Genomic DNA, 20279 nt, shown 5'->3' with positions numbered 1-20279 from the left:
CCCCCCCCCGTGTGCCCAGCCGTGAGCGTCTGTAAGGATTGGTGACTCCATCCACCAGAAACACGGCCACTCCCCTGGTTTTGGGGGCAGACTGCTGGAGTGCCATCTCCAATCCCTCCCGACCCTACATTTCATCCTCTGTGTTCATAATTGATTAGAAAGCTTCATTGGGCTGAAGAGATTCAGGCGAATTAGCTTTAAACTTAAGTGGCAGAGCGTTTCACCGATTCTTCACACCTGTAAGACTCCTTATGAGCCGGAATTTCACACCAAGCTCCAGACTCAGTAAGTCTGTTAAAAAAGAAAAAACCTGGTTGTAAAGAATGTAAATGGTAAAATTTAGGTAAGACTTTTCCCCTAGGTCTAAGTACAGCCGGGAACATGGAAACAAAATCCAATGAAGCTACTCCCCTTGAGCTGAACTTAGAGGTGAGTCATCGATTACACTCCGCACTGGACGGAAAGTGCTTGTGGTCCCTTCACTGCAAACTTCTGTTTGCTCAGCACAGTATATGGGGCATATAGACACTTATGCAATTCACCCGCACAGCATCTGAGAAAGTCAAGTGTTATTCCACTTTCACAGCTAGGGGACTTGAAACAGCGGCTGAATAATGGCTGGAGGTCACAGGACCTCTCGGTGGGAAAACCGGAATTCAGCGGTTGTCAGCTCCGCCACAGCAAGCATAACGCAACTCCTGGAGCCCCCCCCTCAGGGTGTCCTATCAATAACCACGGAGCATGGCGATTTACCTAGTCTGTGAAAAAGACGACTTGGTGTTGTGACTGTTTGTAAGGGAAAGGCGAAGTGAGAAATTGGTTGGGCACTTTAAAATCCAAGCAGATAATTATGGAATATAAAGTGTGCCTCTTGGATGGCTTTTTCCAGAAGGATACGCCCGTTACCCTCGGTTGCTGGATGCGGTGGCTGCACCTGACTCTGATAATAGGCATTGTCACGCTGCTAGGAGACACGGCTGACACAGGGCATGGGCACTGCAGCCCCCACCGCCCAAGTCCCCTAACACAGCATCAGACTTCCAGCGCTCTGAGCTTTGACCCAGCTGGCTGCCCTACAGTCTGCACCGAGCACCTGCATCCCAGACGCGTAGCCCTCTGACCAGTGTGCAGGTCTCATCCCACGTCCCTGCCTTCGGCCACCCTCCTCCTCCCCCTCTCTGAACATTCACATCCACCCCTTCTTCAAGAACCCCCTCAAATGCTGCTTGCCCCACGAAGCACAGCCTGGTCTCCCCCAGCCTTAGCCACCTCCCTTCTCTCAAGACCCAGAACACTTGACTTTTGTCTCATAGCACTTCCTACTTTCCATCTTTTTCTCTGTAAATCTTATGTCCTCTACTAGAGTCTATGTTGGTTCACCTTTGCAAACACCCACCAGCCAGTGAGTGGCTTGCTGTGGAAAGCGGCATTTAGTAACTGCCATATTCACCTTGCCAAGGAGTGGGCAACTGTCATGATCTTCGTGCTCCTTAAATATGCGGGCCCGTTCGATCTCAAGCAGTCCAAGGGCAGTGTTGGTGTCAGCCGCGACCTGCCCTGTCCTCCCTTCTCTTAGCCCGCCCGGACAGCATGCTGGGAATTCCACCTGCTCGGACCCCACGCTCTGTGACCCTCTGCGTCAAGGGATCTCCCACGTCCTGACAACCAGCAGATGTACACCTCAGAGCCCCAGTGTGTCCCCCTGGGTAGGTGACGACGTCGTCACTTGGACCTGGCGCTTGGTAAGTCCCGAAACATCTTGTCCTCTCGCTCTTCCTATCTCGGTCAGTGGCGTCACCGTCCAACTACTTGCTTAAGCTAAACAGGGCATGCTCGGTTCCCCACCCTGCCTTGCTCGCCACATCGAACCTTGAACCCGTACCTACTCCTCCCTCCTACTGCTATAGTCATTGGCACGCTCATCTCCAGCTCAGCCTGCTGCCCTGCACGCCCCAGCACGTTCTGCAGAAGGCGGCCTAAGTGACTGAACAGAGAAGCCGAAGCCCAAGTCGTGCCAGGGTCCTCAGAGTCGACCCTGATGCCCTCAAGTGCCCCGCCGCACCACTCCTCCAGCTGTTCCAGCGGCTGTCCTGCCCACGGGCCTTCCCATAACTGCTCCCCCTGCCTGCTCTTTCTCTCCTACCACCACCTCCCCTGCTCCGCCTGATACCCGCCGCCTCCTGAGACAAACCAGCTGTGTACGTTGGGTCCTCCTCTCCCTCTGCCCCTCCGCTCAGCAGGTCACGGTTTGTAATTACCCTTCAGTGTGTGATTCCTCCCTAGAACATTCGCTCCCGAAGGGCAGCAGTAGCTGCGCCCACGTTATTCGCCGGGGTGCGCCCAGTGTATGGAGCACCGGGCGATACTCAGACGTTCGCTGGATGAGTAAATGAATGTTGGGTCGTGAGCTGAAAATGGTGAGCAGGGACTCAAACCCGGGCGGCCTGGCTTCAGAGACAACCATTCTGAAGGAAAGCTCTCTTTGGGCCCCACCCCTACTCTTTCTTTAAAATTTAAATTCAATTAATTAACATACAGTGTATTATTAGTTTCAGAGGTAGAGTTGGGGATTCATCAGTTGTGAACAATACCCAGTCCCCTCCTTAATGTCCATCACTTAGTCCCCCATCCCCCCACCCCTCCAGCCACCCTCTCTTGTGTTTGTCTCCCTCTCTGATTTCGTCCTCTTTTATTTTTTAAGTGGTGCCTTGAAACCTGGAGGCAGAAGAGGAAGCCCGTGGCGGCAGGCCCGTCGCGTGGGGGAGGTGGCAGGTATCACCCTGTATGGGGCAATCATTCTCTGGTGCCCTCACTTACGGAACGCTGAAGCCAAGGGCAGCTCGTGCCCTGCAGCGAAAAGAGAGCTGCTGGGAGGGGGGTCGGGAGTCAGATAACGTGGTCGTCTGGGAGCCGAGGGACCGTCTCGCATACCGACGTTGTTCACTTCCTTTCTTATAATGGGGTCAACTGAGCTAAATGCAGAGCCGGGCAGATTCTCAAATCTCCCATTCAGCATTTCCATTGCAGTTTGGTGATAAATTCTGCTGTGAGCCTTTAAGATGAAAGCCAAACTGAAAAGTTAATTAAAGATAAAAATGGATGCTGTCAATTTTACTGCTGAAATTAAATGTGTTTTCACAGATTAAAGCAAAAAAAGCAAGTATTGATAGGGCATTAAAATTCAGTCCTTCAAAAGAAATCCTATAAGAATAAAAGGTCCTTGTCAGGGTTACTTCAATGGCTATCAAAATGTAAAGGGGCAGACATATTTTATCGTGCAGCGCTTCAAGAAAGAAAAATTAATTGGCCATATTTTTGTTGGATTGTAATAGTTAAGTAGTTGTGCATAAAAATCACGAATCACAAAAATATAAACCATACGTATAACTGAGCTGTCTCAATAGACTTTAATGGCAGCACGTCTATACCACAAGGTCCTGGACCCGATTCCCAAGGGAAAAACACAAGTGAACAAGGAAATGGCAATTCACTACAAAACACAGTAAATTATAATGTATCCTGGACAAATACCAACTCTTGTTAGGGATAAAGATACTATTTTCCGCGTTAACGTGCAGTGCAGTTACGCGTGCCGCCCAAAACGCCCACGGCTTTTACACCTGGGAGCGATGAGTCACATCATGGAAGGGCTGTTCTCTGAAAGCAAACCAACGATACAAGCGGGTAGACCCTAACTAAATCTGCACACCCAGACCGTTCCGGAGGTCTGACTGTGGCTCCTGTCACGATGCGCACGGGTCCTTGATGTGCATGTGGACGCTATGTCAACAGAGCTGCTAAAGCATAGGAATTTCTACAGTGAAACATCAAATCTGGATTTTCTGTAAATTTCTCCACCAGATTTGCAACTACGTAACATGCACCAAGCTCAACGTTTGCACTAAGTAAACACAACCTGTTATCCATAAATATCTATCGTATTGTGACCTGCCCTTCACGGAAGGGCCACTCGTATGAATTTATAAAAGACATTTATGCCCCTATTTTAATGTCTGCGGGACACAACTGTTTAAGTGTTCGATTCTGCGCAAAAGGTAGAATTTAAGCATTCTTATCAAACATACCACCCGGACGTCACTCACTTTCTATTCTGGAACTGAGAGATATTCATAGACACCGCTACATACATCCAAAGTAAGTTCAAAGGACAAATTATACTGCAGGTGTAGACCACGGACACTCCAGAAATCTGTGGCTACACACGAAGCAGAACCTCCATCTTCGAATTTGATTTAATGGTCGCCGATTTAATACAATCCCCCCTCCAGTCAAGGAATATCATGAAATTCTCAAACTCAAAAAAGCACACACAGAAATTCAGAATTAAACAGATTCACTTCCATCTGTAACTTGTACACTGCCACATACTGCTTTTAGGGACGGAGGGGAAGAGGGAACCAAGCTGGAGCTGTTTCTCCCGTACGTTTGGGAATCTGCTCTAATTATCCCGTTTAATCTATTTAGCAAGGGTTCTCATCCAGCTTCAGTTCCTGTGCAAATACTAATTGATGTCAGGTTTTTTATGGCTAAGACGCAAGACCAGACGAGCATCTTTCAGCCACACAAAGAGCTCCTTCTGAGGGCTAATTTACAACACCTCTTGTCCCAGAGAATTGATTATCTTTCACCGAATTCCAAGCCACCTGAGCCAAGTCTTTGAAAACTGGAAATCATTTGGTAACATCCAGTTCCGCAGCTGTCTCACCTGAGACGCAATCTTTCCTTGCTCTTCTAGAAGGCGCCTGATTAATTTCAGGTGTTTTCAGTCTCTTGCACACTAAGGAATACTTGAGGTTATCTGCATGCCGAAGGACATTTTGGTCCTTGATTGCATATGATCTTCTTGTCCTCAGGGAACCAGACTTGAACTTGCCTGCTGTACTTCGGATGCACGTCTGATCCCCCCACTGCTCTGTGGGATGACAGACTGAAAAACAGAAAGATGGCAGCCTATTGGGAAGCACACAGCCTTTGGTCTTTGATGTCAAATAAACATGAGTTTGGATTCTAGCTCCATCACTTCCCAGCTATTCATTCAGCAGACACTTGAGAAGCAACCATATGCCCAGCTCTTGGGATGATGCGGTCAATAAGACAGATCTGTCCCTAATTTCAGGGAACTTACTGCCTAGGGGAGGAAGGCAGAGAATAAACAAGATAGTTTCAGAATTTGCTAAGAGTTCTTGAGGAAATAAATAGAAAGTGATGGGGCGGTGGCCTGAGCTAGGAGACAGAGAAAGCGCCAGTCACAGCGGGTGGGGGGCAGGCTGTGAGGCTCTGGGGTAGAAGAGAGCTTTGTGAGGAAGGACAGAGAACAGCCGTCAAGGCGGGGGAGGAGGCGAGGCCGGAAGGGCCAGCAGGGACTTCCTCCTCGGGACAGTGGAGAGCAACGTCAGCTTTATAGTGAGGATTCTTATATTATTAATTTAATTAGAATTTTAAAAGACGCAACAAACTACCCATTTTTTAGATGTGGACAAATATTGCAGAATCTAGAAAACCACGGTTTGATGCACTGACGTATCTGTGTACTAGCTTTTCTCCCGCTTTTTTGGCCTCGAGAACTGAATCTTCAGCTCATAATTCTGCACGTCTGAAGACTGGCTTCTGACTCCATCCGTGTCGAGCCCTGTTTCTCTTCCAGCGTGGTGATGCAGCTTCTGTCCCCGCACCTTCCTGTCATGATGCTGGGCTGGCTGGAATAGCTGTTGGAAGGAAATGCCCAGGAAGCCACGTCTACACTGGGATGATCGGGAATCACCTCGCGGTGCACGGCGCACATCACAGCCACGACCCCTCCAAAGACCTCCAGAAGGAGGGGCGTGGGTGTGGGAACAGAGAGCAGGACCTACCGATTGCCGCCTAAAGGTCTCCCTCTTGCAAACTGTAAGCACGGAAACCTAAGAACGCGTTGTGAGGGTCCTTCCCGGGGCCTTGGAAGGAAGGGGCTGTGCCAGTGAGGGGTTCTAAGCTCACGCTTCATCAGCGTCCCTACAGATGTGTGAAACTCCCCGCTGGGAAGCCGCGCATGCAGGGGGACAGGTGTGGGAGGCCCGTGGAAGGCCGCCGGATGGGCCGGGCCGGGAAGGCAGAACAGCCCGCACAGGAGCACTGGCGCACGTCCCTCACCTGTTCCGAGCTGTGGTTTTCTCAACCGCAAAATGGAAAGATGCCTCTAAGTCGTCAAGCACGTCTGGGCCCTCAGCCACCGAGTGCTGTGATTATAGTAGACGCTTTCCAAGGCGCCCGTGAGAGTTCGCAGTCACCGACGCATACGCTTCACTCCACAAACGACAGTTCTGCTCTGTCCTACAGGGAAGGGGTTTTCTAAGGCTTCAAAATACTTTTGGGAAGCAATGGGAGGGGGAAAAAACGTATTTTAATTTCTTCTTTGAAACTATTTTTAAACAAATGGCCTGTAATTTGCCGAATTCTACCGGTAGACTTGTTCAGCGTCTGGGCCAGTGAGAAAGTTCACAGCGGCGACCTCTGAGCACGACTGCATGGGCGATTTTTATTTAATCTGTTGTGTATGTTCACATACTGTGAAAGTGAGCACATACTGCTTTATAATCAGAAAAAGTAAGTTACTGGATTGTTCGGGACCCAGGAGACAATTTATCCTGGATTCTCCCATTCTGTACGGTTTGGGATTTTTCAGAGATGTTATTATATAAGGCTCCTGGGTATAGCATCAAAGACTCGGCCTTTCCTAGTGTTAGGTATAAAGGCACTCAGAGAAGAGATTCTTCCTGCCAACATGAAAGGAACCAGAAGTCCTCCCCAACCGTGAGACCTCCTTCAACGGTGACCAACAAATTCATGTACGTTCCCTCAGGAGTCAATCCAGTTTCCGCTTACACTGGGCTCTTTTAGGAGAAAATAGGGGAAGTAGACTCCTTTTAAAATCTGAATCGCTAATAGGAATGTCTGGCACGAAGATGGACTAAAAATAAACCAAGGTATGACCCCGCAATTCCACTTGAGGACATGCCCCAGAGAAACGAAGGCCTAAGTCCACACAAAGCCTGACCAAGAGTATTCGTGGCAGCGCTTTTCGGCTAGCCCCCCACGGAAACCACCCTCCTGCCCACCAGGCAGGATAATCACACAACGGGGTATTAGCAATTAAAAAAAAAAAGGATTCCTGCTGTTATTTCTCCTATAATTGCCAACCCGCGCTGCACCTTGGATGAACCTTGACATGACACTGGTCATGTCGACCACATGGTGGCTTGTTGACCGCACTCCACGACCTGTCAGCAACAGGCAAGTCTGCATGCACAGAGCAGACCGGCGGTGCCCAGGGCCGGGGGGCCGGGGGGCCGGGGGGCCGGCAAAGTGGGACAGGGTTTCCGTTTGGGAAAATGAAAACACCGTGCCACTGGCTGCACAACTGTGAGAACTAGAGCCCTGAGCGTGCGCCATCAAGGGGCGAACTGCATGGCATATGATAATTACGTCTCGGTACAGCCGTTACCAAAAAAGGGTAAGTATTTCATTTTATCTAATTCTGAATTCATTCAAGGACATTAGTCTGAACAACAGAATTAAGGTTGCATGATTAATCGAAATCCTGACTTTTAAAAATAAATACCAATTATATATTTTTTATTTTTATATTTTACCAATTATATTTATTTTATTTATTTTTTAAAAGATTGTATTTATTTACTTGACAGAGAGAGCACAAGTAGGCAGAATGGCAGCAGAGGGAGAGGGAGAAGCAGGCTCCCCACTGAGCAGGGAGCCCCATGCGGGACTCGATCCCAGGACCCTGGGATCATGACCTGAGTCGAAGGCAGATGCTTCACCGACTGAGCCACCCAGGCCCCCTATATTTTTAAAATTATGCATGATAAAAACAGAAATGTACTAGAAGATTGTCTGTATACTTGTTAAGAGCTGTAATTCCAGCATCGTTCACACACAGTGTGATAGTAGTGTCAAGGGTACAACACAGTGATGCAACACTTCCCTGCATCACCTGGCGCTCGTCACGACAGGTGCCCTCCTTCGTCCCCCACCCAGCTCCCCTCTGGTCACCAGCGCTGTGTTCTCTGTGGTTTAGGGTCTGTTTCTTGGTTTCTCTTCTTTGCTCGTTTTGCTCCTTAAGTTCCACATATGAGGGAAAGCATATGGTGTTTGTCTTTCTCTGGCGGACTTATTTCACTGAGCATAACTCTCAAGCTCTGTCCACGTCATTGCGAATGGCAAGAGTTCACTGTTTTTGATGGCTGAGCAATAGTCCCCTGTGTACATACACATCATCTTTATTGCTCTGCTTCCATAGTTCGGCTATTGCTGAAAATGCTGCGAGAAACGTCGGCGTGCACGTATCTTTTCAAGCTAGTGTTTGTATAGAATGTTTCTATATTTTGGCGTGCGGAATATCTTCATATGTATTATACTAACAATAAGAAATGTAAATGACTCATTGCTTTGCCTAAACACAAAAACACAAAAAACCTTCAGCAATCAGCATTAAAAACAAAAATGCAAATGCTAAAGAGAGGACACTGGGACACAGATGACAAAGAGCTCATAAATGACTTTTCTAAGCCGTGACAGGAAGCTGGGCAAGGAGGTGGGCAGACCGAGCAGAAAAGAACACAAATGAAGAGTATCTGGAAGAAAAAGGGGAAAAGCGTGTGACCCGGATGCCCTCACAGGGTGACGCGCACTCTTACCAACTTCTTCCCTACCAGGCCGAGACGACAAAAACAACGTTAGAAAATGTCAGGGGTAGCTCATCATCTTTCTTTTAAGAGAGTTTTCTTTATTTGAGAGGGGGGGGGTGCGCGAGCGGNGAGGCAGCAGGAATCTCCAGCAGACTCTGCCCTGAGCACAGAGCCCGACGCGGGGCTCGATGCCACAACCGTGACATCAGGACCCCAGCCGAAACCAAGTCAGACGCGTCGCCGACGGTGCCGCCCGGGCCCCGCTCACGTGTTCTTAGCGCCTTGTCAGCTCGGAGCCTAAGTACTTACTGAGTGAGAGGCCCTGGCCCAGCTCTCCTGCCCCTCTCACCCCTCACTCCGGGGAGCTTCCCTCCTCTGGTCCCTTTCCCACTGAGACCCTCATCCTTCTTCCCGTTTCTGCAGCCTCCCAGCTGGTCCAGCTCCCAGACTCGAGGTGGGGTGTACTCCTTTCCCTCGTTCACTCTAAAATCTGGGCGTCTGGGGGGCACAGTCGGTGGAGTGGCTGGCTCTTGATTTCGGCTCAGGTCATGATCTCAGGGACGTGAGGTCGAGCCCCACGTGGGGAAAATCCACGCTCAGCGGGGAGCCTGCTTCTCCCTCTCCCTCTGCCTCCCCCTGCTCATGCTGTTTCTCCCTCTCAAATAAATACAATCATTAAAAGAAATTAAAAAAAAAAACTAAAAATCTCAGCGGCTCCTGCCTTGCACACGGTCTGCAGAACGGTCTGGTTTCGTCAGTGCACATTTCCAACCTCGTCTCCTGTCACTCACCGTCTCCCCCTGACAATTCCTGCTCCCGCTCTGCTCAGCTACAGGCTTTCCATAAATATGTGAGGTTGTCCCGCTGCCAGGCCTTCGCTCCTGAGCCACGGCTCGCGGCCACCAGGGGTCCAGCACGTGTCCACATTAGCAAGCAGTTGATTACAGCCCTGCCCTTCCTGCACAGCCGCACAGTAATAACTGAGAACATGTCTTACTCAGCCACGAATCGCCGTCACCCTAAAACTACCAGGAACGTGGTCAAGAGGAACAGAGATGAATCTACTTTCTGACTTCTTTTCCCCCAGAACGTGGAATATTTTTGCACTGCTAACAAATACTTTCATGGACCTTTCAAAGTGCTAGACCAGAAATCTGAGTCTTGCTTATTTTCTGATTAAGAAAAACTCCAGAAGTAAAATTATACCCAGGAACACCTGATTTTTTCCCCCACATGAATCATTTTTGAAACATCTGTAACTCGCCCAAGTGAAATAGACGCAAGATTCCAACCTTTTAGCTCTCGGTTTCTTGCTTCTGCCTGTCACGGTCCTCCCGCCCGTGGCTGAGCCCCGCTGCAAGAGCCCAAGCTCAGATGAGGGTTGCTAAGCTCCCTTCAGGACGCATCCGGCTCCACCTGCAGCCCAGAGCTATCCACACGCCACGGCGCAGACGGAGAAAAGGGGCTGCAGAGGGTCTAGGCTACAGAGCCTTGGAACAAGGGGAAAACCAGTCAGAGCAGCCCCCACCCTGCCCCCACTTTTCACTTTCCCCGGCATGAAACTGTTTCAGCAAAGGGTGAGCGGCACCTGCCTGGCTCAGTCAGTGGTGCCTGCGACTCTTCTCTCCAGGTCGAGTTCAAGCCCCACGTGCGGCGTGGAGAGAATTTAAAATAATAAAAAATCCTAGGGGCGCCTGGGGGCTCAGTCGGTGAAGCATCTGCCTTCTTCGGCTCAGGTCATGATCCCAGGGTCCTGGGATCGAGCTGTGTTGGGCTCCCTGCTCAGTGGGGAGGCTGCTTCTCCCTCTGCTGCTCCCCCGGCTCATGCATGGTCAAATAAATAAAATCTTTAAAAATAATAAACCTTGGGGCGCCTGGGTGGCTCAGTCGTTAAGCGTCTGCCTTCGGCTCAGGTCACGATCCCAGTGTCCTGGGATCTGGGATCGAGCCCCGCATCGGGCTCCCTGCTCAGCGGGAAGCCTCCATCTCCCTCTCCCACTCCCCCTGCTTGTGTTCCCTCTCTCGCTGCCTCTCTGTCAAATAAATAAAATCTTTAAAAAATAATAAATCTTTTTTTTTTTTTTTAAAGGTGAGTATGTTGAGATTTTTCCATCATTAGGATGAAGTCCGTCAAATAAATAAAATCTTTAAAAAATAATAAATCTTTTTTTTTTTTTTTAAAGGTGAGTATGTTGAGATTTTTCCATCATTAGGATGAAGTCCTGAGTACTTGCTCCGGACATGGGGGAAAATGCAGTAGGCTCTCATCCCCCACAGCCTCTGCAGCTGTCCTAACTTTAGGAAAGCGCTCAAGGCGTGGTCAGAATCCAGAAAACCCACCAGTTCCACTACCTGGACGGGACAGGAGTGTATTTCTGGATTTCACTCCAGCATATCAGGGACCACCATTCACTTCTTCCTCAGTATTTGAAGCCTAGTATGTGCCTGTTTCTGTTCTCGATGCTGGGACGTAGCCGTTAAGTCCCTGCTCTGGACAGCAAGCAGACGTGCCTGGTGGTGAGGAGGACATGGAGAAACCCCACAGGGTAAGGGAGGGTGCGTGTGGGGAGAAGCGGCTGCTCCTTTCTGGGCAGTGGCCCAAACAAGCTGACACGGGAACATGGCGGAGTGGGCAATGCAGACACTCCCAGGGAAGAGCATTCTCAAGGCAGAGGCACTGGCAGGTACCAAGGCCCTGGGCTGCAAGAGGCCTGGTATTTCAAGGAACAAGAAGGCTCATTCGGATGAGAATGAGCAGGAGGAAGAGAAGGTAGCAGTGGGGCCCCTTGTAAACCAGAGTAAAGGACCTGGCTTTCCCTGGGCAGGAAGGGCAGCCCAGCCTCGGCCTACACTCAGAGAGCTGCACCCGGAGAGCTGTACCAGGAGCCGTACCCGGAGAGCTGCACCTGGAGAGCTCCCTCTAGCCGCTGTGCACGGACTGAAGGAAGACCAGTCACAGGGCCGTCAAAACAGTCCGCGTGAGACTGTGGTGGCCCAGGGTTGAACTCTGGGTCTGTTCTGGAGACAGGCAGCTCACTTCTCCGTCTACCTCCACTTCCGTGCACAGCGAGACCCAAAGGGTCACGTGACCACGTGCGGGGTCCTCACCATGTAGATTTTGCATTTGCAAAGTTGCTTGTAACCCCAAACCAACACGGACGGTGGCCCATGGTCACTGTGGGAGGGCGCAGAACCGTGAGAGGTCTGAACCGCCAGGAGCAGAGTGGAGCCCTGCCTCCTCGGTTCAGCCCATACTGTCAACGAGCTTTTCTTTCAGTCTGTCTTGTGCCATTTTTCGCATCTTTGTGCTGTTGGTGATTCTGCCTAAGCTCAGGGTGGAAGTCGGACGAGCTCCGTTCCGGCGTTACAGCTGTTGGCTATGCGCTCGAGAGCAACGGGTTACCAACACAGGTTAAACGGACACACACACACACACACACACACACACACACGAGGTCACGTGCTGACCGCCTGATCAGGGTTGTGGCCAGAGGCTCTGGGGAACCTGGCCCGGCATCCATCCCCCCGAGCCACAGACCAGTATTGCTCACCCAGTGCTCACGATGACTGTACAGAACACAGCTGCTCGGAGTAACGGCGACCAGCTGTACACGGCAGAAGGACATTCAGATTAAAAACACGCCATGTCAAGGGGCTTGAGAACAGAGCTCGGCAGGAACAGCACAGTGGGCCGGCACGCACACACCACCCTGCCGCGCAGAACCACCGCGTACAAATCTTGGGAGCCGAGTCCACCACCTGTTCTGACAAGCTGGGCGTTTCTCACATGTAGTCAGGTTTGAGAATCACCTGGGGAGCTTTGGCGCCTCCCGCACCCGGGCTGCGGGGCACAGGAGGGCCGGGCCGACCGCCGACGGAGCGCGGCCCCACAGCTTCTGCAAAGCTCTGACTCGATCGTAATGACAGCACACTCAGCAACAGCGCTCCTCTGGTCTGAACTATTCTCTTTGGTTCCACTTTTCCACTGCGGCCTTAATATCTCAGCTTGGGTGGCCTGTCCTGGGGCAGGACCCACAGCCTTCCTTGCTCACACCCACACCCCAGCTTGGGCCTGACCCAGCCCTCAACTTCATCCTCAGACTGAACCCCGCGGACCGAGTCGGGTCACCCGCCGGCCTCTGTGAGGAGCGCGAGGGGTGGGAAGCCAGAATATAAGCACCGTCAACAGGAGGAGATGGGGACACCCCGGGTGTCAAAACTGCTGTTTCCAAGCTGGGTGGTGGGTATGTAGGGTTTCACTTAGTTACGGCTTCCACGTGTCGTTAACGACTCACGGACATGCACGCACGTGCAGGCGTGCACACACACTTGCAATCGAGCATGAACCCAGCAACACTGGGAACAGGACAGGGGCTCCTGCATCCCTGGATTCTCCCGTCAGACGCCTAGGAGAAGAGGACAGCTCTATTCTGCTCCAAACGGAAGGGGACACAGCAAGAGAGACCCTGAGTGCACGACTCCCACCCTTCTTCTTATGAAGTTAGCACCGTGTCGGCTGTCGCAGCTCGCGGACAGAAAGCGCAAGGGCCGCCACAGGGCACCTAACTCTCGGGGAGACCGTGGCCCCTACCGATCCCGGGGCCGTCAGCGATTCCTGCCACAGACACTCTCTCCCTTCACCACTTCCGTTCTTTCCAAGGTTTATTACCAAAAACAAGGAGGGACGAGGGCATCCACGACGAATCGTCGCCATTACAGGATTCAACTGGACAGAGACAGCAAGGACCTGACACAGCCGGTGCCGCCCGCGTGTCCCCACATGAGCGAAACAAGTGCAGCTTTCTCAGGGTGCAAAGGATGGCGAGGACACTGAAATGGCCCCACGTGAGCTACAAAACCCCTGGTTCCCCTTCTATTTATCCTTCTCTTTCTGCTCTTTTTCTTTCTTCTCCCGCTCGGCTTTAGCTTCCTCCTCCTCGTGGTTTTTGATCAACTGCTCCACTTCTTTTTGCTTGAGGACCCTGATGACCGTCTTCCCGTTCTCTCTCGTCAGGGTGGCGATCTCCACTGCAAGCGAGCACACGCACGTTACGGGGGGCACACTGGGCAAACAACTCAACAGTCCCAGCTCCCCCTGGAGCCCAGGCTCCCCACGCTCCCAGGCTTGGTGCTGCATTCGACTCACGGCTACTCTGACAGCAAAGAACACCTCCCATCCTGTCACTTCCTATCGAACTCCCACTTACGTGTCCTTCTCACCCATCCCAACCTCCGACTCGCCAGTCTGTCACTTTCCTGCAAAAAGCACACCAACCACTTGCTCTAGCTGGGCTGCCATTGGCTGCAACGACCAGAGGAACCCCATGTCGTCGTCGGAGCCCCTGAAGGCGCAGTCAGCGTCTCTAACCAGTGATCACACGCCTTTTCCTGGGCTTTTGAAAGCTCTTCAGAACAAAGGCATGAAAAAAGCTTCCATGACCGCAGACAAGGGAAGTAAAGTGATATCAAGGGAGAAGGGATTTTTTGAGCAGGGGAAATGGAGTAAACGCCTCCTTGAAATCAGGGAGAAGTACATGACACAGGACAGTCTGCAAGTCGACTGCATTTTCTAAGGAACACCAGAAGCCAAATTATCCTAAACTAAGTCAACCCATTAACCGACCACAAATTTTTGAAAACCTTATTTAGAAATATTGTTTTATGTGATCATATAACTTAAACTAGATAAAGTATTTAAAACTGCAACATGAGATAATATCAGCGGATTCAAAAGAACAGAGGATATCACAAGTCGTGCAAATGTCATCCCTCGGATCAACGACACCCTACGGGTAAATACGTAAGTACACGCGTATCATTGTACACACACACAAACACAGATGGGCTGTCGAGAAGCTGATCAGACAATTACTAACTAAAAGTAGCATGACTCAGATCTCTAACTATGAACACAGAGAACATTCAGGCCCAAGTCCTTACGCTCAGGACATAGGGTGGGATTACGGTCAAGGCACTGAACCTCCCTGAGGCCTGGCACCCTCACTTAGGAAACAGGGATAAGGCCGCTCGATTCATAAGGCTGCTGTTTCAATGAACTCGGACAACACGTTAGGGCTGAACCCAGGAGCCGCTCAATCGCCTCTCTCAACAACTGAGCCAATCAGGAGTGGACACCAATTACCTTTTTCAGCAGAGAGTTTACTCACATCCATGGTCTTATTTAGGACTTTGATAGCTAAAGCAAGTGCGGACTTCAAGGTCATTTCACCTTCTCTGTAGTCTTGTTTTAACATCGACACAGCTGCCTGTAAGACATAAAGGAGAATCAACAAAGAATTTCCTTTAAATTCCTGCGCTCTTTTGGACTGGTCAGAAGAATAATGGCTGAGTCATTGTGGGCATCATAACCGAACACACAATTCTAAAGGCAGGGAGGGGAGACACGGGATGGGGTGACAAGGGGGTTGTCGATGCTTATGAATGGGGTCTGCAACCTGGACCTCCCCAGACCTGCGAGGGGTCCGTGACAGAAGGAAGGGGTCTGAGAACTAGGATGTGAAAAACACCTACGTCTATTTCCACAACTTCTCACTGAAAATTGGCATTTCCTTTCATTATAACTGTAGACAGTAAGTCCCAGGGGTATTAGCAGTGCTTGCGACTTCGTTACCAGCAGAAATCGAAGATGTTTTCCCATCACATTAAGGTTGTGGCAGCTATTATAGAACAGTTTACACTCACGGCCACTTGAAAATTATGGTGATTATTAGATCTTTTGCTCAATTTCATAGCAGCACAAAAATACTCACAGCACTATTGTTTCCAATGCACGTGGCTTTCCATCCTCCGTAATTCCCACTAGGGTCGCTCTGGTAGAGCTGAAAGCCATAGTGCTTATCCCAGCCGATGTAAAGCAACGAAACACCGAAGGGACGTTTTCCTTTAACAACAACGAACAGCCAAACACGTCAGCAATCTGCATTCAGCACCACTATGGTTACCTGAGACCCTGAGGGGGACTACAGCCTTCTCTGTGAAGTGAAGCCTTCATAAACTGCTTTGTTTTCTGAACACCGCCGATAAGCTCCAGCCAAAATTCCACTTTTGTCTCTAGGATTTGGACACAGCCAGCAAAGGGAATAAAGACACAGAGGACCAGTGCTGAATTTCATTATTATGTAAAAAGCAATTTGTTTCCAGATTTGAAAATGGCATTACGGCCTTCCAGCAGTCTATTAATAAAACATATGACAATCCACACAGCGGAAGCCAGTTAACTCACGAAGCAGGGATTTATGAAAAGTGTTTTCTTATTTAATTTTCAATTTCTTTTTACCATCTCAAAAAGGCTATTACTCATAAAATGGTTTAACTTTTTGGTATACAATGTCCAAAAAATTCAGTACCTCCAAACTGTGTGTAAGCCTGTTTGATATCGCACAGGGCTGTGACCAACTGCTCACAAGGGATTGGTTCCTGATACTGTAATAAATACCTACGATGAAGAAATCGGCACATTAATAGTTTTCTCTAAAACACAGATACACCTTAAGCAAAACACCGTCTGCAAATAACCCTGTGCCACAGGGACAGTCTCACAGTCACCTGTCATTTCAAGAGGGGAGGAGGGCATGGCCACACCCTAATATCCTTACAGGAAGTAACATGTTCCAACTTCGGTTTAAGAAAACTTTAATTTTCAATTAACACATTTTTTAATGACTTTGATCTTTGCAAAAATGAGTTCTCCTTAGAAACATCAAAACTAACATATATATCTTCAGTGACGCTATTTACGGCCATACCTTTGAGCAATGAGCCTCAGTTCGTTAGTGAGAACATTAGCATCAGAAGTTATGCCGGCCACGCTGCAGGCCATGTCCCTTGAGGAAAAGAAAGACACTGGTAAGCAGGGAACGGTTTGCGAGTTCTGTTAGAAATGCACCAGACTTGCTCCAAAGCCACTACAAAAACAACAGAAGCGTCATCTTCACAGACTTTCCACCTGATGTCATTCCACATGAAAAATAAACAAATGCACCCACAGATCCCTCAGCAGATGTATTTGTCATCACTCCCCCATTAACAGGGCAAGAGAGTAACGTGAAGAAGCTAAGGTCAATCCCAAGAGTCATCAACAAAGGCAATGGAGGTCTTCCAGATGGGAAGACAAGCCGCTCTGTGCCCTCCTCCGTCCCGAGGCCTGGCTTGATGGAGGTGAAGGAGAAGGCACCACGGGAAGGGTCTTTTCTAAGCCCGCCTCCAAGTCCAGGGCTAGGCTCACACAAGGGGTGTGCTTCTTTCTTTGTCCTCGCCCCCCCGGTCTGCCCTGGCTCTCCCACAGACTTGACAGCCTCTGTCCTGCCTGGCAAGCCTGACAGTGACGCCGCAGAGGGGACGGTGCTCCCTCAGACAAGCCCATCACTGAAGGGCTGGTCCCATCAGCAAGCTGCGCTGTCTGCCAGCTGCAAAGTCCCACACACCCGACTGTCACAGGAACTTCCCCACGGGTACAGGGCTTGGCTGAACTGTCCCCACACCGCCGCGAGGTCTGTGGTTTGGTAAGGCAGTATAATTCCACAGAATTCCTGAGGAGCCACTCTGAACGATGCTCTGAGGGCCTGCCACAAGCCGGACACCGTGCTAGTTTACTTGTTCATTTTATTTCACCAAACTGCCGTAACTACTCCAGTAGGCTGAGACCCGGAGGCACTGAACAACCAGTGTAGGGTCACACAGCTTCTGAATTCACCCAAACCTGTGTGACTACCAAGCCTGGGCTCCTATCACTACATCACGCGGGGTCTCCACTGACCGCATGGCTCTGCGCTGGCAAAGGGGTGACACGTGGTCCTGGGCCTCAAGGAGGTTTCAAACAAGATAAATCAAAAGCAAAAATTCTGAGGTAAAAACTGTTCAATTCTACCACGTCACAGGGAACAGCCCTCCCAAAATATGTGCGATGTCACTACGTGCGAAAGTGAGACAGTCTCCACTCCCTTCCCTAAGATCTCACTTACTCATTCAGTTTGTAAATTTTTTCAGAAAAAAAGACTTCGTCAAGAAGCTTGTGGATGTTGCGTCTCTCTGCTGCAAGCAAAACGCCGTCGTTTGCTAAGATTCCCAAGCAGGTGCCGGCGTGTCCAATAGCTTCCATGGCGTATTCCACCTGGTACAGGCGACCTACAAGACACAAGCGGTGAGCAACCAGCACAGGGCCCCAAGGGAAGCCAGCCACACCGCCGCAGGCCACACACAGGAGCCCCACTTTTACCCCCGACGAGGCACCTGACCGACCTGGTCACCAGAAATCAGCCCAAAGTACAAGAGGATGAACAACTTAGCAAGGATTTTTTTAAAAGTCTGTAGGTAGGGGCACCTGGCCGTCTCAGTCAGTGCAGCACGGGCCTCCTGATCTCCGGGTCATGGGTTCAAGCCCCATGTGGGGTGTAAAGATTACTTAAATAAATAAAACTTAAGGAAAAAAAAAAGTCTCTAGATTTTTTTCCCCTTTAGGTCAAACTAATTCAAAGACATTTTTTTAATTTGAGATAGCTTAAACAATTTCCACTTTACCTTCTGGAGAAAATATGGTAGTCCTAGAGTCGTATCTCCGAGACTGCAAAGGAAAACAGGCAAGTGACTCCTACCTACCAGAAGTCAGTCCATTAACCGTCTTACAAAACATCCTGGCATGCAAAGCTCAGCGTGTGGGAGCAAACTGATGAGGAAAAAGCCCCTTCCAGCTCTGCTTCCTTCCATTCCAACTTTCTCATGCGAGTCTATAGGTACGAGCAATAGATTTATCAGGCAACAGCTTACTGGCATGCATATCAACTCACCATGTTTTCTGAACTTTATATAATTCCTGCAAAAAAAGTAAGATCATTATTAAAATGATGACTTACAATTTAAGAAGTATTTCCTGACTTAGAAAAAAAATGTTTTATTCACTCCCTTCGCTCCTCTAACATTTATGATGGGGCAGGCACTAGGCCAACTGCTGGAATACCAACACGGGGAACCCCATCCCTTCCCCGCAGAGCTTACAGTCTGGTATTCGGGTGAGGGACGCAGACACACGCAATTACAAAGCAATGGGGAAACAGGCGCTAGGGGTGGGGTAGGAAGAGGGATGGGGAAAAATCGAGAAAGCAAGGGTGCCTGGGTGGCCCACGAGATTGCACGCATGACTCTTGGTTTCACATCATGATCTCAGGGTGATAGGATCCAGCCTGGTGTCAGCCTCCATGCTCAGTGCAGAGTCCCTCCCTCCCTCAGTCCACCCCTCCTCCCCACTCATGTGGGGGTGCTCTCACTCTCTCTCAAATAAATCTTTAAAAAGAATCAAAAAAGCATTTTTTGAGAAAATAAAAAAGAGCTCAAATTAGAGATGGGAGAGGCAGAAATAAGGCTGGGAACCATTAGGCGTCAGAGGAAGAGTCGGGGAAGGGAGAAAGGGAGAGCAGCCCAGGTAGAAGAGCCTGCTCAGACGGCACTGGAACAGGACAGCTCAGAGGCTAGAGACAACTGCTCAAGTTAAAAAACATCTGAAAAAGCTTGGACACCAAGCCTTGAATGCCAAGTTAAGAGGCTGAGGCTTTCTCCGAGTGCTCGGAGTCCCAACCTAGAGGAGGTAAGGGCGGTTAGGCTCATCATTACTATTCCTGCAAAAGTCAACACTGGGTCTCAGCGTGAGTTAGTGGAAATGTCAAACTTCAGACTGCAAAGCCCGTTTTCCTAAATCCCAGAATATCGGGAATTAAGCCAGGAGAGATAAGCTGGGGATCCAAGCTCAGACCCCAACCCTGAAGGGCCCGCCAAACCCCCGACCCCAGCACCGACGCGGACGCACGCGCCCGACGCCCCAACCCGGACTTGCGCGCCCCATCACGTGACCGATCCCCAAACCCGACGTGAGCACTAGATCCAAGCTCGGACCCCAGCCTCGGGGCCCGACGAGGGCGCCTGATCCAAGCTCGGACCCCAGCCCCGGCCCCGACGTGCGTGCTAGATCCAAGCCCGGACCCCAGCGCGGTCCCCGATGAGAGCGCCTGATCCAAGATGGGACCCCAGCCCCGGCCCCGACGAGAGCGCCTGATCCAAGCCCGGACCCCAGCCTCGGGCCCCGACGTGCGCGCTAGATCCAAGCCCGGACCCCAGACCGGTCCCCGATGACAGCGCCTGATCCAAGCTCGGACCCCAGCCCCATCCCCGATCCTGACCCCTGCTCGCGGTGCGCGCCGCACCCCCGACCCGGAAGCACGCCCCCGCAGTATAGCCCCGACTGCCGGCCTGTCGCCGAGGAAGCGGGTGCAGAGTCATGGCACCCAGGGCGCCTTGGTGGCGGCTGCAGGCCGAGACCGCTCTGCCGCGACGCGCACGACCCCTGCCCAGGGGGAGGGCGACCAAGCTTCCGCGGGTGCCCAAGGACAAAGGCTCACCAGCTGGACACACGGAAGAGTGGAGACCTACAAGAGGACTTCCCTAGAGGAAGAGAACTCGCCGCCAATACCTCTCCAGGGAAGCCGCCGTCAATATGGCGCCCGCGCGTGCGCAGAGCACGGGGGCGGGGCCGCCGCGGGCCCGGAAGTCCGGGGGCGGGTCCGGCGCCGG

The 20279-nt window shown here is 50.8% G+C and overlaps 1 protein-coding gene across 3 annotated transcripts; it reads right to left on the bottom strand.

Moving 5' to 3' along the window:
* Positions 1-13350: 13350 nt before the first annotated feature.
* PSMA4 (proteasome 20S subunit alpha 4) lies at positions 13351-20237 on the bottom strand. 3 transcript variants are annotated; one of them, XM_040642924.1, is made up of 9 exons: positions 20108-20237; positions 18506-18531; positions 18240-18282; positions 17684-17846; positions 16469-16546; positions 16070-16158; positions 15473-15603; positions 14845-14968; positions 13351-13730 (listed from the first exon to the last, which is right to left on the bottom strand). In XM_040642924.1, the coding sequence occupies exons 2-9, from the start codon at positions 18506-18508 to the stop codon at positions 13576-13578; spliced, it is 786 nt and encodes a 261-aa protein (XP_040498858.1). In that variant the 5' UTR covers positions 18509-18531; positions 20108-20237; the 3' UTR covers positions 13351-13575. The 3 variants fall into 3 exon arrangements, with proteins under 3 accessions (XP_040498858.1, XP_040498859.1, XP_040498860.1); XM_040642925.1 differs by having other exon boundaries at positions 20179-20230; XM_040642926.1 differs by lacking the exon at positions 18240-18282 and having other exon boundaries at positions 20108-20221.
* Positions 20238-20279: the final 42 nt, after the last annotated feature.

The sequence above is a fragment of the Ursus maritimus genome, unplaced genomic scaffold, assembly GCF_017311325.1.
Source record: "Ursus maritimus isolate PB19 unplaced genomic scaffold, ASM1731132v1 scaffold_27, whole genome shotgun sequence".
In the NCBI taxonomy this organism is placed as follows: Eukaryota; Metazoa; Chordata; class Mammalia; order Carnivora; family Ursidae; genus Ursus; species Ursus maritimus.
This window is presented reverse-complemented; position numbering and strand designations above follow the sequence as displayed.

What these genes read in the sequence shown, in the direction of transcription:
- PSMA4 (XM_040642924.1), bottom strand. An exon ending in AAAATTTACAAACTGAATGA is followed by an intron (nt 16,547 to 17,683) that starts GTAAGTGAGATC and finishes CTTTTCCTCAAG; the next exon opens with GGACATGGCCTGCAGCGTGG. An exon ending in GCATTGGAAACAATAGTGCT is followed by an intron (nt 14,969 to 15,472) that starts GTGAGTATTTTT and finishes TATGTCTTACAG; the next exon opens with GCAGCTGTGTCGATGTTAAA.